This window comes from Peromyscus eremicus, chromosome 3 (genome assembly GCF_949786415.1).
Source record: "Peromyscus eremicus chromosome 3, PerEre_H2_v1, whole genome shotgun sequence".
Lineage (NCBI taxonomy): Eukaryota > Metazoa > Chordata > Mammalia > Rodentia > Cricetidae > Peromyscus > Peromyscus eremicus.
The window spans coordinates 103,611,422-103,626,146 of NC_081418.1; the positions used below are offsets into that span (position 1 = coordinate 103,611,422).

The 14,725-nt window shown below is 52.4% G+C and overlaps 1 protein-coding gene across 10 annotated transcripts in view; it reads left to right on the forward strand.

Annotated features, from left to right (window-relative positions):
• Slc6a6 (solute carrier family 6 member 6) overlaps positions 1 to 14,449 on the forward strand; it is a 73,071-nt gene extending 58,622 nt beyond the window's left edge. For all 10 annotated transcript variants that reach the window (XM_059258213.1, XM_059258216.1, XM_059258210.1 and 7 more), the window contains 6 exons: positions 2,644 to 2,756; positions 6,258 to 6,395; positions 7,421 to 7,523; positions 7,990 to 8,090; positions 9,998 to 10,168; positions 12,601 to 14,449. In XM_059258213.1, coding sequence (XP_059114196.1) covers positions 2,644 to 2,756; positions 6,258 to 6,395; positions 7,421 to 7,523; positions 7,990 to 8,090; positions 9,998 to 10,168; positions 12,601 to 12,744 — 770 coding nt within the window. In that variant the 3' untranslated portion in view covers positions 12,745 to 14,449. The remainder of the gene's footprint in view (positions 1 to 2,643; positions 2,757 to 6,257; positions 6,396 to 7,420; positions 7,524 to 7,989; positions 8,091 to 9,997; positions 10,169 to 12,600) is intronic.
• Positions 14,450 to 14,725: the final 276 nt, after the last annotated feature.

Genomic DNA, 14,725 nt, shown 5'->3' on the forward strand with positions numbered 1-14,725 from the left:
GGGTTTCTGTAGGCCAGGAGCAGGTACCCCAAGTCCCCGTCATTCTCTGCCCTTGATCTCCTTATGTTTGAAACTCAAGGTCATGTCCCAGTTTCCCAGTCCTGAGCCCTGGTATTGGAAGGTCAGAGGGTCCTTTGACACTGTGTCTCTAGATATTCATGTCTCAGATGAGATCAAGGGTCCCAAAGCAGGAGTCTTGCTTGAGTGGATTGGAGCAAGCTAGGGCCACAGGCAGCTGCTGAGTCTCCACCCACTGCCTGTCTGTCGAGCCCTCTACTGTAGTCCCCTCCCTTCTCACTGGCTCCTCTGACCTCAGGCACCCCTCATCCTCTGCCTGCTGCCAGGCTCTAATTCAGACACACACACACACACACACACACACACACACACACACACACACACACACCTCCAGTGTGAGCTCCACACTGTGCACATGTATCTGTTGCACTGTGTCCCAGTTGGACACTCGGAAGAACTGTTTGCCCATCCTCAGGGGCTCCACAGACAGGCAGGGAGGGACTAAGGGCACAGAGACTTCTACCAGAGCCTCCTGTGTTGGAAGTTGTCTGGCAAGGCGCCCAGCACCACTTCCAGCCCCTCTGTAAATGTCGCTCTTTCTGCTTGCACATGCAAGGTGACTCCAAAACCAGTAACTGGGTGTCACCAGGGGCACAGAGGAAGCTTGTTAGGGGAGAAAGATGAGGCCCATCAAGGAGATCTTTGTGCACAATGGATATTTTCATGCCGCATATGTGGTCGGTCCAAGTTGTTTCTTCTTTCATCTACTTAAAGACATCATCACTCCTTCCTCATAGTGATGTCTGAACAGCCAGCACAGCGAGAGGGACACTGACTCCTCCATAAGATTTTAGCAAGCACTATAACAAAGGTGCATTTGAACGAGGGTATTCCACAGCCAAGGGAAGCCCAGATAGGACATGGTGTGCTGTGTTGGCGGGGCATCAGAATGGCCTCAGCATTCTTGGCTTCTAGCCTCCCAAGTTCCTTGTCCCTTAGAGAAGGGCACTTAGCCCCTCTCCTGAGGCTGGCTTGAGAAAAATCAAAAGTGAAAGACAGAAATAAGTGAACTGAGTCTGCTCACAGTGTCGGGTGCAGAGGTGTTGGGGGTGGGAGTCACCACGCTTTACATCTATCTTGTAGTTGGTTAGTCCTGATTCCTCATTCTTGGGGTGGACCAGGCAGGGCCAGAGCTTTGGAATCTAGGGGGACCAGAATGCTTTTGGTTCTAACTTAATTCCAAGTGTGTTTCATGATGTCGTGGGTGGGAGGGATGTGTTCTGCTCCCAGCCCTCTCCCCTTGATCTTGCTCTTCCAAGCGGCTTCCGGCTTGGTAAGCAGTCCCCCACCCCCGCTTACAGAATCTTCTAATATCTCTTCTACCGACCACTTAGTGGGCTGCACCGGGTCATTGTTTCAGTAGGGTTCTCAGACGGCATCGTAAGACTCGCCTTCCCCTGCCACGGTTCCGGTTGTTGATGCTTTATTAAGTGAATTCTGGTTCCGGGTTTTTGCAAAATTGGTTTGTTTTTGTGGATTTTTTTCCCTCCTCTTAGCGATTCATTTGGTTTTGATGTTTGCTTTAAAGTGTAGAACATCTTCCAAGTCTCCTGCAGTCTAGCCTGTATTTCTTCTTGATTGGTTTGTTTTGTTTCTAGTAGTTGATTTCACCTTAGCTTGGCAGCCCACAAGTACCAGCTAGATAATGTCCCCCGAAGCATCTACTTGGGGGGCTTTTTCAAGCAGGAGATGTTTGTGTTCAAATGACTCTGTGAGAGGCACTCGGAGTGGGCGGAGCTCATGTCCCCCTTTGCCTCTGGGTCTGGCAGGAGCTCCCTGTTGATAAGAATCCATAGCCCTTTTCTGGGCGGTGATATCCACCTCTGAGAATCTGAACAGAAGGATCCTGGGGCCACCTGACCCTCCTATTTCAGGTCGAGGAAACTGAAGCCCAAAAAAATCTAGAGAGGAAGTGGTGGGTGAGGACTGGGATGTGGCTAGTCTCCTGGGCCTGGGGACCTGTCCTACCCCATGCTGCCTCACTTCAGTGCCAGGCCTGGCTGGTTCTACCTTGCCTTGTGTGAACTTGGATACCTGTGGGGGACAGCGGCCCCACAGGGATGCCACTGAAGAGCCATTTGCCCTGCTGGGCATGCTTCTAAATTTCTTTTTTTTTTTTCTTTCCATTTAAACAGTGTTTTAGCCATTAACCCAAAAATAGAAACCATTCTTTGCAGAGGAGGGTTTCACAGATCAGATGACCGCAGCCTTCCTTCCAGCCAACACCAGTGTGCGGCTCTGGTTTTGTGAGGGGTGGTCCTCCGTTTCCTGAGTCTCTGGCCGCCTGAGCCCCACGCTCAGTCCCTCTCCCTGCCCCGAGGATCCCGTGTCTTGTACGGGTTTAGATTCACTTGAGGAGGCCATGTACTGGATAGGAGGCAGATGCTTACTTACCTGGGGCCCCTCCCGAGCCCCACCAGTCTCCTTCCCTGGCTCCTCCTGCATTTGGGGCTTAGGCGACCCTCTCCTCACTCAGACATGAGTGTTCTGTGAGGCCCAGGGTTCTAAGTGGCAGGGTGCTGATGTATGTCCTCCTGTGTCCCCCTCCCCGTTTCTCTCTCTCAGGTCCTGGCTTGGCCTTCATTGCCTACCCAAAAGCTGTGACTATGATGCCGCTGCCCACCTTTTGGTCCATTCTGTTTTTTATTATGCTCCTCTTGCTTGGACTGGACAGCCAGGTATGTGGATGTGGGGCTGTGGGGCTCCCGTGGGCAGCCTCATTGTGAGAACCCATCCTTATTGAAGCTGAGGGACATTCAGACCCTTCCCCCTCAGTCTCCCACCTCAGAGGCTCCAGACAGCCAGAGAAAGGCCTTAGCCCTATTGCTGTTACCCCAGCAAGGAGATGGTGTGTGTGTGTGTGTGTGTGTGTGTGTGTGTGTGTGTGTGTGTGTGTTTGTGTGTGTGTGTGTACAGTCAAGCCATAAGTGAGAAACAGAAGGCTGGGTCCCAGAGGCACAAATGTCAGTGCATGTGTCGATCACTGTTCAGGCCACCACAGTCCCAAGTATGTCCAGAAAAGCTGAACAGCATTTGGTGTACTGCTCCTGATTCAGGCTAACCTGTCCCCCATCCTCTGGCTGCTGTAAGCTCTGCCTTATCTGCATGTTTATTTTATTTCTGGGTTGGAACCCAGGGCTTCACATGCACTAAGCATGGACTCTGCCCTAAGCCGTGCTCCTCAGCCTTTTCCTTGTGCTCTGAACCCCACATCCTGCCCCAACTCCCTGCCAGGGCTCCATAGGAGGCAGTTGACTACCAGGGAGCGCTGGTGACAACCAGCCAGCTGCTGCATCCAGCTCAGGAGAGGTAGCGTTGTTGTATGTAACAATGGCCTCATCCATCATCTTCCCTCTGAGCCTCAGTTTCCTCATCATGCTTAATGGGTATAGTTTGTGAAGCACGAGGCTCAGCGCCAGAGAATTCAGGTGCCCGTAGGATTCATGAGAGATTGTGGGTCTCTTTCCCTGAAGTGAGTGTCTTTTTGTGGGGGTATTTTGAGACTCCAGGAGGGAGACTGTGGTGTGTGCAGGACAAAGGGGTCGTGGGCTCAGGCCAGCTAGAGAGACGGGGAAGGCAGGAGAAGCTCCTGTGTGGCCTGGGTTTGGATCTCCAGCTGCTTCAGGAAAAGTCCATCAAACTGAAACAGGCTGTGGGATAAGGTCTGGAGACTGACTCCTCACGGCCCTCCCAAGGGCCTCCCCAAGGGCCTCCAAAGCTGCTGTCAGGATGGGTCCTTGGGGGGGGGGGGGACTCAGAACCTAGCAGAGGTAAATAAGTCCAGAGGAGGCAGCTCGCAAGGTCAAGAACACAGTGCAGGACTTGGCAGGCAAGGGGGCCGGATTAGCAGAGAAGACAGCAAAGGAACATTTCAGAGCCAGAAAAACAAATCCTTGTGCAGTTGGTGATGGGCAGCCATGGCTGTAAACAAGCAAGATTCTGTTAATCATTCCTGCTCTGAGAGCTTGGCCTGGCAGCAGACCCCATGCAGTGCCGTTTAGTGGCTTTTAGAACATCTTCCAGGGCTCAGAGGGGAAGAAGAAAACAAAAACACAAGTTAATAAGTGGCCAGGCGTGACATCACCATGGCTCCAACCAGGCCATGCGGGCTCACAACTTTCCCAGCCAGAGGTGCCATGAGTGTTTTTCCCTGGGGAGTAGGGACTCAGTACAGGATGTGTGACTCTCCGCTAAGCCACAGGCTAAGTGGAGAATCTTGAGGGGCTGTGAAAGCTGGCCTGGGGGTGTTCCTCTTTACCCTGCTTTGTAGAGCAGGGCTCCCAAGGCTTGGTGCTTAAGTAACCCGATGGTATCATCACTCACTCAAGCACAGATGAGCAAGGAAGGTCTTCCAGACTCTGGTTTACAGAACCTGGAGCAATAGGAGGCCTTTGGAGAAGCCAGCCCTACATGGGGGTGCAGAGAGTCCCACTGTGTGAGATACCATCAAGTGCCAGATGTCACATGGCCGTTTTTTCCATGTGCAGCTCATTGGCATCAAGCGTGTCTGATGTCAGGTTTTGTCCCTGGAACTTTTCCATCCCCCCCAAATGGAGGCTGTTCCCCCAGCTCTGCACCAACAGTTGTCTTTATTTGTAGTGCTAGGGATCGGATCCAGGGCTCTGCCCATGCTAGACATATGCTCTTCCCCAGCCCACTGCACCCAGATCTTTATCCATTAGCTTCTGTCCCTGCAGTGTCCCGGCCTGGGTGTCAATGCCCTTTCTGCAGCCAGAGCGACTGAGGCTGAGAGAGGCCTACCTTGGCTCTGATTCCCAGCCTTTCATCTCCACTTGTTTTTTGTAGGTTGGCATTGGGACTGCCGGTTCAGTTGTTTTTCAGGTTCAAATTCCCTTTGGACACATCAATCAGAGATCATAAAGTTCACCCCTCTCTCCGAGCTCTGGTCATTTTATCCCTGAATCCTGGCTGCAGAGTGCCATCCCTCTGGCACATGAAGGGGAATTTTCTCTCCGTGTCCATTCTTATGTTCTCCCTCACCACCTCCCAAAGGCCTCCATGATTGGATCTTTCTCATGGGAATGCCGGGGGAACTTCTGTCCCCAAACCTTTTTGTCTTTTTATTTCAAGATAACATTTCATGTAGACCGGGCTGGTCTCAAATTCACGGTGTAGTCAGGTCTGACTTTGAACTTCTGATCCTCCTGCCTCTACCTCCAGAGTACTGGGATTACAAGTGCGCAATACCACCCCTGGTTAATGAAGGGCTGCGGATCAAACCCAGGGCCTTTGCATGCTGGGTCAGCACCCTGCCGGGTGTTTACACCCTGAGCCTTTAGCAGCTCAGTTTTTCAATGACTAGGAGCAGTCTGGGTACAGCTCCTCCAAGTAACTCTGTGACCCTGAAACCCCTAATACTGCCAAGACTTGGTTACAGACTTGTGTATTCGTACCCAAAGACTGATGACAAGGAATGTTGTTGCCATGTCATTGGTTAGGTGAAGAGTGATATGTCCAGAGGGTGCAGGTTTATGCTGCTGTTAAAAGCAAGGTGGCTTTTTGTACAGGGACATAGCACAGTCTCCAAGATAAATCATTAGATACAAAAAGGATGGAAAGATGTAGAAAGACTGATAATTGTCCTCGAGCATGATGTGTGTAGATGTTCCAGAATTTTCTTTATGATGTCTGGAACCCATGGATTCCTGGATCACATAATATCCAGTGGGTTTAAGCCACCATGTGAGTCAGACTGAAGTGCCTTTTGTCCTGTGGATGGGGAAACTGAGGCCAGGGTTTGCCCAGAGTCTTCCAGCTGGTTAGTGCAGAGGTTGACCTGCTTGTCATGCTCTGGCTGAGCAGCCGTGTGAAGGGCTGGGCTAGGCATTCATTGCCTTGATGTGTGTGGCGCTGGCCTTGACCAAGGAGAGAGGCTGTCGTGCCACACACTCACCCCCCAAGTGTGTCAGGCCGGAGAGCTGGCCCTGGCTTCGTAGAGAAACATCTGCTCTCGGGTGAGTCTCCAGTGATGAGGGCAGGAACGACCTGAGCAGAGCCATACATCCTGAGTTGCTTAGACCACAGACCACAGTGGCTGCCTGCACAGCCCAGGGTTTGGCTATGTGGATTTCCAGGTGGGTCTTATGAGATGTACCCAAGCCCTCCTCCTGAACCCCCTCACACCCCTTCTCTCTTTCTCTCTCTCTCTCACCCTTCAGTTTGTTGAAGTCGAAGGACAGATCACATCCTTGGTTGATCTTTACCCGTCCTTCCTAAGGAAGGGTTATCGTCGGGAAATCTTCATCGCCATCGTGTGTAGCATCAGCTACCTGCTGGGGCTGACGATGGTGACGGAGGTAGGTGGCTGGTACTTTGGGTGGCATGAGGGATTTCCCTGCCTATGTTTGGATTTGATACCCAGCCACCTTCTCAAGGGCACAGGGGAGGCGAGTACCTACCATACCCCCTTAGGGTTGGGCCCCCACCCCCACCCCATCCTTAGTCTGTCCGGCTCTCAATGATCATGCAGCTTCCCCCACACTTCCTTTTTGAGATGCTGTGGTCAAACCAAGGCCCTGGCGCTTGTGTGCCAAGTACTCTACCATTTGTGTGGGTGTCTGCTGAGGAGAGCATCTGCTATGCCCAGAGGGCAGGGACCATACTTTAAATAGGAGGGAGAGAGGCCAGGAAAGGAAAGGAACCAGGAGGATTGAAGGCTGGAGGTTGCAGGGGCTGGAGAAAGGACAGAGAAGAGGGGATGAGCCCCCAGTACACCAATTTGCCTGAGTTCTGTAGGAGAAGGTTGTCAATCACTGCCCCACACCCTGTTCAGGCCTTCACCGCTTTTCTTTACCAGAAGGAGAATCGTTCAGGGAAGTGCTTCTAAGAACAGCCCTCTAAAGTCAGAAAGCATCACTCACCAAGCAGTGGGTTCCCTGGGCTTGGCCACACCTGGTTTTAAGATCACCTGTGTGTGTAGACTTCTGTGACCCTTTGTGTTGCTAAGACATGCTGTGCTCTCCCCCCAACCCTGTGTGTTGGTCAAACGTGAAGTTGAGTTTGTTATGTAGCCCTAACTGGCCTTGAACTCACAGCATTCACCTGTCTTGGCCTCTAGAATATTTGTTGTAAGTGCTATGAATCACCACACTTAGCCCTGAATATCATAGTCTTCCTCCTCCTCCTCCTCCTCCTCCTCCTCCTCCTCCTCCTCCTCCTCCTCCTCCTCCTCTAAATAACCTGTATTTGGTCATCCCAGCTTTTGCCCATTTTTCTTTAGAATTTAAAATGCATTGATTTGTCATAACCCTTTATATATGAAGGGAATTGGAGACCATATAGCAAACCAACTTTATCTTTGATTTTTTTTTTTCCTTTACAGGGTGGCATGTATGTGTTTCAACTCTTTGACTACTATGCAGCTAGTGGTGTATGCCTTTTGTGGGTTGCATTCTTTGAATGTTTTGTTATTGCCTGGATATATGGTGAGTGTACATGTTTACACATCCTTTTTCAAGCTGTTCATTTGGTCAGAGTATTTAATGGAAAAACCTCCCTTGCCTGGAATGTTCACTCTGGGACGCTCTTTGTGCATATCACAGACAATCCCACTGAAAGCACGAGGTGTGAACATATGTTGCTATAAATATAACACTGTCACACCAGAGCCTACGATGACCTACTCTTTGGCCTGGAAAGGGTCCATTTTGACCTCTTAGAGAACTGAGGTTGGCCACACTGAGATGTGGGCTCTGTCTCAGACTTCTGGCAAAATGCAGGTACCCAACTGCATTTGAGTGTCAAGCTGCCTTAGACACACATGGCCATGTTTGGTGTGGAGATACAGGCCTGGTGGTTAGAGGCCCCCAGGTGACCCCTGCTGCACTGTTCCCCAGGGCTATGCTGGCTCTGGCCACCATGTCACCAGGGGCCCCCTGCTGTCTCTCCTAGGCGGTGATAACTTATATGACGGTATTGAGGACATGATTGGCTATCGGCCTGGGCCCTGGATGAAGTACAGCTGGGCTTTCATCACCCCGGCTCTCTGTGTTGTAAGTCTCACCCAGCCTGACATTCTCACCTGTGAACCTGCCTGCTGACGAGCCTCTCCTGGGTGTGGGCTGTGACCAAGCCAGCTTCAGCTGTATCTGGGAGAGTTGGGGCAGTTCGCTCTTCATTGCCTGGTTGAGAAGGGTTTTGTAGGACCAACAGGAGTTTGTGAAGAAGAGGAAACAGGAAGGGCAGTTCCAAGGACACCAGGCCAGGCTGCTCTCCTCTGCCTGCCACCCTGGAGCTGGTCTCGATGCTTGCCTGGGCACCTTCAGCAAGGCCCTTCTCTAAGACTCTGCTTGTGAGGACCAGTGCGCTTTCACAGCGAGCCTGGTCAACGCCCTAGGGATCCGGGGGTGTGGGAGTCCCGCCTGCACTGCTCTTCCTGGCTAGCGCCTTGAGTCCATATGAACCCTTCACTTTAGAACCAGTGCTCAGGGATGGACGGGTCCCCTTTCCTGTGACCTCTATTCTGAGGCCAGACCAAGCGGACATGCTAACTCGCTTCTCTATCTGGGCCTGTTTCCTCACCTGCGGGACTTCGGCTCTCAACACACATCCCCCAGACAAAGTCAAGAGATCGCAAACAGGAGGCCCAACCCAGGCAGAGACATAGTCAGCCGGGCTCAGGCCCGCACTCCATTCTCATTTACACCAGGCTTGTGCTTGGACTCCCTCCTCACATTGACCCCCAGTTTCCTTCTCTCTCCTCTCTGGAGAGTTGTCTGGACCAGAGGTGGACTGCACTCTGGGGCAGGATGAGGCCACCTACTGGAAAGGCTAGATAGAGACCAGAGCCACCCACCTGTGGGGTTCACTTCACCTAAGCCAGGGTTTCCTGGGCAGAAAGCATCAGAGAAAGGTGGGGCCCCATGGGCCACCTGCCCTACCCTGCACACTATCTGCCGTCAGACCTTGTTGTTAGGCAGTGAGTAGCTGATTGAATTTACCCATGACCCTCCCTGGGGTGCCTCATTCTGAGGACAAAGGTCTAGGGCAGTCTCCCAAGAGCCCCCTCTCAAAGGCAAAAGCGGACTTTGCACAGCTTTAGGGTCCAGGGTTCGCCCCACCCTACTCTTTAGGACCAAGGCCAGGCCCACACCCATCACCGGAACCAGACCTGGTGACCAGCGTGCAGAGAGGCTGCTGGTGGTCTGGCTCTCAGCCATGCCTTAGACGTTTATTGAGCACTTGCTGTGTACTCCTAGCGCTGCATCTGGTGTTAAAGAAAAGAGAGGCCCTCTCGAGCAGTGGTTCTCACCCTTCCTAACGCTGCGACCCTTTCATCCGGTTCCTCATGGTGTGGGGACCCCCGACCATACAGTTACTTTCATTGCGACTTCATGAGTGTAATTTCGCTACTGTTAGGAATCGTAGTATAAATAAATGTGTTTTCTAATATGAAAGGGTCGTTTGGCACCCCCCCCCCCCATCAAAGGGGTTGTAACCCACAGGGTGAGAACCGCTGCTCTAGAGGGAGGAAAACTCCTGAGCTTTGGGTGTCATATGCTTCTGGAAGGAAAAGCTGGGGCCTGAGCGAGCAAGGCCCGTGCACCGGACTGGAAGTAGTGTGAGAAGATGGAGCAAAGGGACAGGCAGGGGGAGCAGCCTGTGTTAAGGCCCTGGGCACGCGCTGCAGAGCTGGAAAGAGTCCTGAGGGGTGGGAGCAGATAAAAAAGGAGGTGGTCCTAGCTGTGGGCTGACATGGTTGGTATGCCAAAGGACCTGGGGAGCCATGGAAGCACATTGAGCAGGTGATTTGGCCAGACTTGCCCGGGAGAGACCTAGAAAGCATACTACCACCCCATCTCCGTAGTCAGGATAGGAAGAGGCCCTGCCCCCCCCCCCCATAAGGCCTACCCTGCTCTCAAATGTCTAGGGACCCTCTGATTGCCCCATCTCTCCACAGGGATGTTTCATCTTCTCTCTTGTCAAGTATGTACCCCTGACCTACAACAAAGTCTACGTGTACCCTGATTGGGCGATCGGGCTGGGCTGGGGCCTGGCCCTTTCCTCCATGGTGTGTATCCCCATGGTCATTGTCATCCTCTTCTGCCGGACGGAGGGACCGTTCCGCGTGGTGAGCATGGGGCATGGGCTGTGGGGGGTGGAGGCCAGTCCGTGTCAGTTTCTGTGTGACCCTCTCCGAGTTCCAGGTCTTCTCTCACTACACAAAAGGCGGGAGATCCAAGGCAGGAGTATGCTGTGGGCAAACAGGGGCAGGTGCCCTCACATGGGAGAAGGCTTTATGGGGACATTTAAAGTGGGACCATGGGCTTATGAGGAAAGTGCCCAACATAGTATGAGGTAGAATACGACGGTCCTGGTGCTGGATCCAGAGGGTCAACGCCTAGAGAGGAGACAGTGGCCTCACGTGCCAAGCTAAAGGGTGTGGGATCTCTGTTCTGAGTCAGGACAGGAGATGGGCTTTGGAGAGGAAACCCAGCACCGCCCCCACTGTGGCTACCCTTTGTGCTGGGGTGTGGCGCCCCCTCTACCCTGCTCCCAGCCTCTAGGACTGCCTGTCTCCACATGGCGCTCCCTCCCTTCCCCCAGCCTCCTCAGGAATTCTTCCCACAATGCTGGAGTCTCCAGGCCTGGCAGTCCCCTGCTCTTTCCACGAAATCCCTTTCTCAGAATCTCCTTTAACCTTTGTGCCTGGGCTGGCTCCAAGGCCCCGCAGTTTTATTCTGGGCTGTTTTTATTCTCTTACAAAAAGAATCTGGAGCCAGGATGTCCTGGGGCTCTGGCTCCCCCCTGAGCTGGCCCAGGCTTCCTCCCTTGGAGGGGGCTGTGTTGGCTGGGAGAGAAGAGAAGAGCCGGGGAGGGAGCCAGGGGGCACATGCTGGTCTGAGTCCCTGAGGCTTTCCTAGAGTGTAGAAGACTGGGGCTAGGACCCCAGCTTCCCCAGCTCCCCCAGCTCCCCCAGCTCCTCTACCATTATGCCAGAGTCTAAATCCCTCTCTATTGTTAGTGCTGAAACACTGGATCCCAGGACAGACAGGCAGCTGCAGCCTCTGCTCTGAGCCCTCCAGGTGGCCCTGGGTGCCCCGAGCCAACCAGGGTTACCACCCTAGAAGGTTGTTACCACCCAGACATGAATTAGTTGGACATGGCAGGGGTTTCTAGAGGTCTGTTCTGGTTAGACAACTCCCGTAGCAGTCACTAAGCTGGTTTTTGAGACAGTATCTGAATCTATAGCCTGAGCTGGCCTAGAACTCACTATGTAGTTCAAGTTGGCTCAAACACACAGCTCTCCTGCCTCAGCCTCCCTCGTGCTGGCCTTGTGGGTAGAAGCCCCACTATCTAGCTAAAGGAAGGCCTGATTTTAAGAGGCTGATCTGGCCCATGTGCACGGGTTCATTCAGAGTGAGCTGCTGGGGGTGGGGGAGGATGTCTCCCCATAGCTAGAGTGAGACGGAGGGGCACATCTGGATCTCCAACCCTACCAAGATTCCAGAGCAAGCTGAGCTTCCCACGTCGTGGGGCGGGTGCCACTTCCCCACTTTGCACACGGAGCGCCGTGTTCCAGTGCAGGAGAGGCAGGGTGGAGGGCGAGCAGGCAGGCTAGGTCTAGGGAGGATTGCAGGTCTGCCGGCCCGCTTAGCACAACTCAGGTGTTAGTAGGAGCCGCACAGCCTAGAGTCACCAGGTCTTGTGGGTTTTCCCAAGAGAATGTGGACATGTGGATTCTCAAGGGAAATAATAACCTTTTAAATAAGCGGCCTCACCTCAGCCCCTTGGCAGTGCCGGGAGAGCTCAAGGCCACACATGCAGGCTTTAAGCAGCTTTTTCAGTTGTGATACGTCATAGTTGAATGTAAATACCTAGGAGGGCCTTTTGTTCCTTTCTTGGGTTTTTTGTTGTTGTTGTTGTTGTTCTGTTGTTTTTTTTTTTTCAAACTGCTGGCCCGTTTCAGTCTGAGCAGGCACTTGGCAGGAAGTGGGCAGGAGGCGGGTGGCGGGAGCCAAGTTCCATTCCCACCTCTGCTGGTGACTTCCTGGAGTCCCTGGAGAGGGCTCTTCCCTCACCAATCCCATGATCAGTCACCACACTGGGAAGTCTGGGCTCCATGCCTAGAGGGTCTGAGGATTCTCCCACGTCTCCTATCTGCAAGGGTAGAGCCCTCCCTGTAGTCGGCAGGAGAAGGGGCTGCCTGTGAGGAACTATCTCACAAAGGCTGGAGGCTCAGGCTCCGGGAGGCCAAGGAGTGCCAATTTCAACTTTGAGAAGGTGGGGGAGGGGGGTGGGGGGAACTTAGATTAGTTACCCAACCCTAGAAGCAGAAAGTCAGAGCAACCGGGGTGAGTTAACCAGAGAGACACAGGACTCAGCTTCTCAGGGGAAACCAATTTAGGACATTGGGGCCGTTCCCCTCCATTTCTGAAAATCAACAAAAGGCCCAGATGCTGGCCAGATGCCACATAGCAGGCACCCTGGGGTATTCCAGGAGGTGGGCGGGGAGGGGCCCCCTTGGTCCCCTCTTGACACCTCCTCATCTTCCTTCCACAGAGAATCAAATACCTGATAACCCCCAGGGAACCCAACCGCTGGGCTGTGGAGCACGAGGGGGCCACGCCCTTCAACTCCCGCTCGAACCTCATGAATGGCGCACTCATGAAACCCAGTCACGTCATCGTGGAGACCATGATGTGAGGTCCGGGCCATGCGACAGGCGCCGCTCCCCTGCTGTTTACTAACGTTAGATTCTCATAGGACCAGGTTTACAGAGCTTTATATTTGTACTAGGATTTTTTTTTTAATTGTCACAGAAAATGTTACTCTATGTGTATGTGTGTATGTGTGTGTGTGTCATGTGTGTGTCTGTCTATGTGTATTTTGTTTTGATTTGGGGGATATTTTGTACAAAAAGAACCCACGGGCCTATGTCCTGGGGAGAGGATGGACTTTCTTATTGATTTTGATGTATTTTATGGGAACTTGGTAAATTTTTCTTTGTAATTTTTTTTAACATATAACGATATATATACTTAGAGTCTGTCATACACTTTACCACTTGAATTGGTCTTGCCAGCAATGGATTTCGTTTTCAAAAGCAATTCTTCGGTGCTTACATAGCTGGCAGAAAATTCTGCCCAAAAACAAACAAAAAAAAAAAAAAAGAAAGAAAGAAAGAGAAAAAAAAAACACCTAAATGCTGGGTGGAATTTTCCTATGATGATGGATACATCTTCAAGAAAGGTATAGTCCCTTCTGGGCTGGTTCAGGAGGAAGAACACAGCTGAGGAGAGGGAGCCCCCACTAGCTGAACAGACCTGAGGGGCAGGAGAGAGCAGGGCTGTGGGGAGAACTATCACTCTTTCTCAGCCAACAAGAAAGACGCCAAAATAATAACTCCCCCCTCAGCATGAAGGATTGATTCTAAGAGCAGCCGAAGCCATTGTACCAGGGCCCAACCCCCTCCCTTTTATTTTGGAGTAGAGGGTGGGTAGTCAGTGGGATTGTCTGAACCACCATGGGTCTTAGAGGCAGGAATGGGAAGTCTGAAAGGCAGGCGAGAATGGGGCTGCGATCTGGGAGCCTCAGCTGGCTTAGGCTGAGGCCAGTCCACAGGAGCTGCAAGGGCTTCAGAGTCAGGATCACACACAAGAAGGGGCCGTTGTATCTGAATGGAGTCGTGGCGGATGGTGGTCAGGGCATTCCCCAAGCAGAATGCATCTTGGTGAGGGCCAGGAGGGAAGCCAGTGGACCAAAGGATATTAGCAGCTCAGGAGAGTGAGTGTACCCCAGACTGGCAAGTGTACCCCAGGAGGGCACTTTCCTCCTTGCCTCTTGACAAACTCTTGCTAAAGATGCCACCCTAGGGCCATCCAGCTCCTAGCACAGAATGCCCAGCGTGGCTGTAGATGCTGGAACTTAAAGGATTTTAATAAGTTCAAGTACAGAGCCAACTCGGTAGTGACCTCAGATACTGTTTCCAAGCCTCTGCAGTGGCTGTTGGACGGGTGTTTGCCCCCTCGCCCCCAGGGAACTGAGAGAAGACAAAGGTGAATTTTATAGGTTGAGGTTGTCTCCACAGAGATGAGGCCAGTGCCCCAGAGCTGGCTGACCTCAGGCAGGTCTGTTTCCTTCTGAACCAGGAGAGGGCGCTACACCTTCACCCCAGCCTCCACTGGGCCCAGCTGTGCCATCCTGAACCAACATGCCCTCCTGACAAATGTACACATTTTTCTGTCTCCAAAGTGTCTGCCAAGTGACCCTCTAGTCCTCTTCCAGTGGTTGTTGAGTCAGCCACCCGTGATTGTACCGTGTTCCTACTGTCCTGTGTATTTCTGGTTGCTCTTGTGTTAATGTGAGTGTTGAGAGTTTTTCTTCCCTGATTTTACCAACTTGTAACGTGTCCTGTTTTTCTTTTGTTTTATGGAACCTTAAAAGTAACCACTGTGGGTGATTGAAGACAGGTGAAATGTAAGGGAGAGGGGGCTCATCCAGCTGCGTCTGTGGTCATGCCTGCCTACCCTTCCCCTCCGCCAGGCACGCCACTCTGGCGAGCCTTCAGTATTTTGGGTTGGCAGACAAATGGCACCATTCTGGAAATGGCCTGAGAAAGGCCTTTTTATCATTCCCAGATCAAATTCTAGACCAAAGACACAGCGGGCCAAGTCCCCAGGCCCTG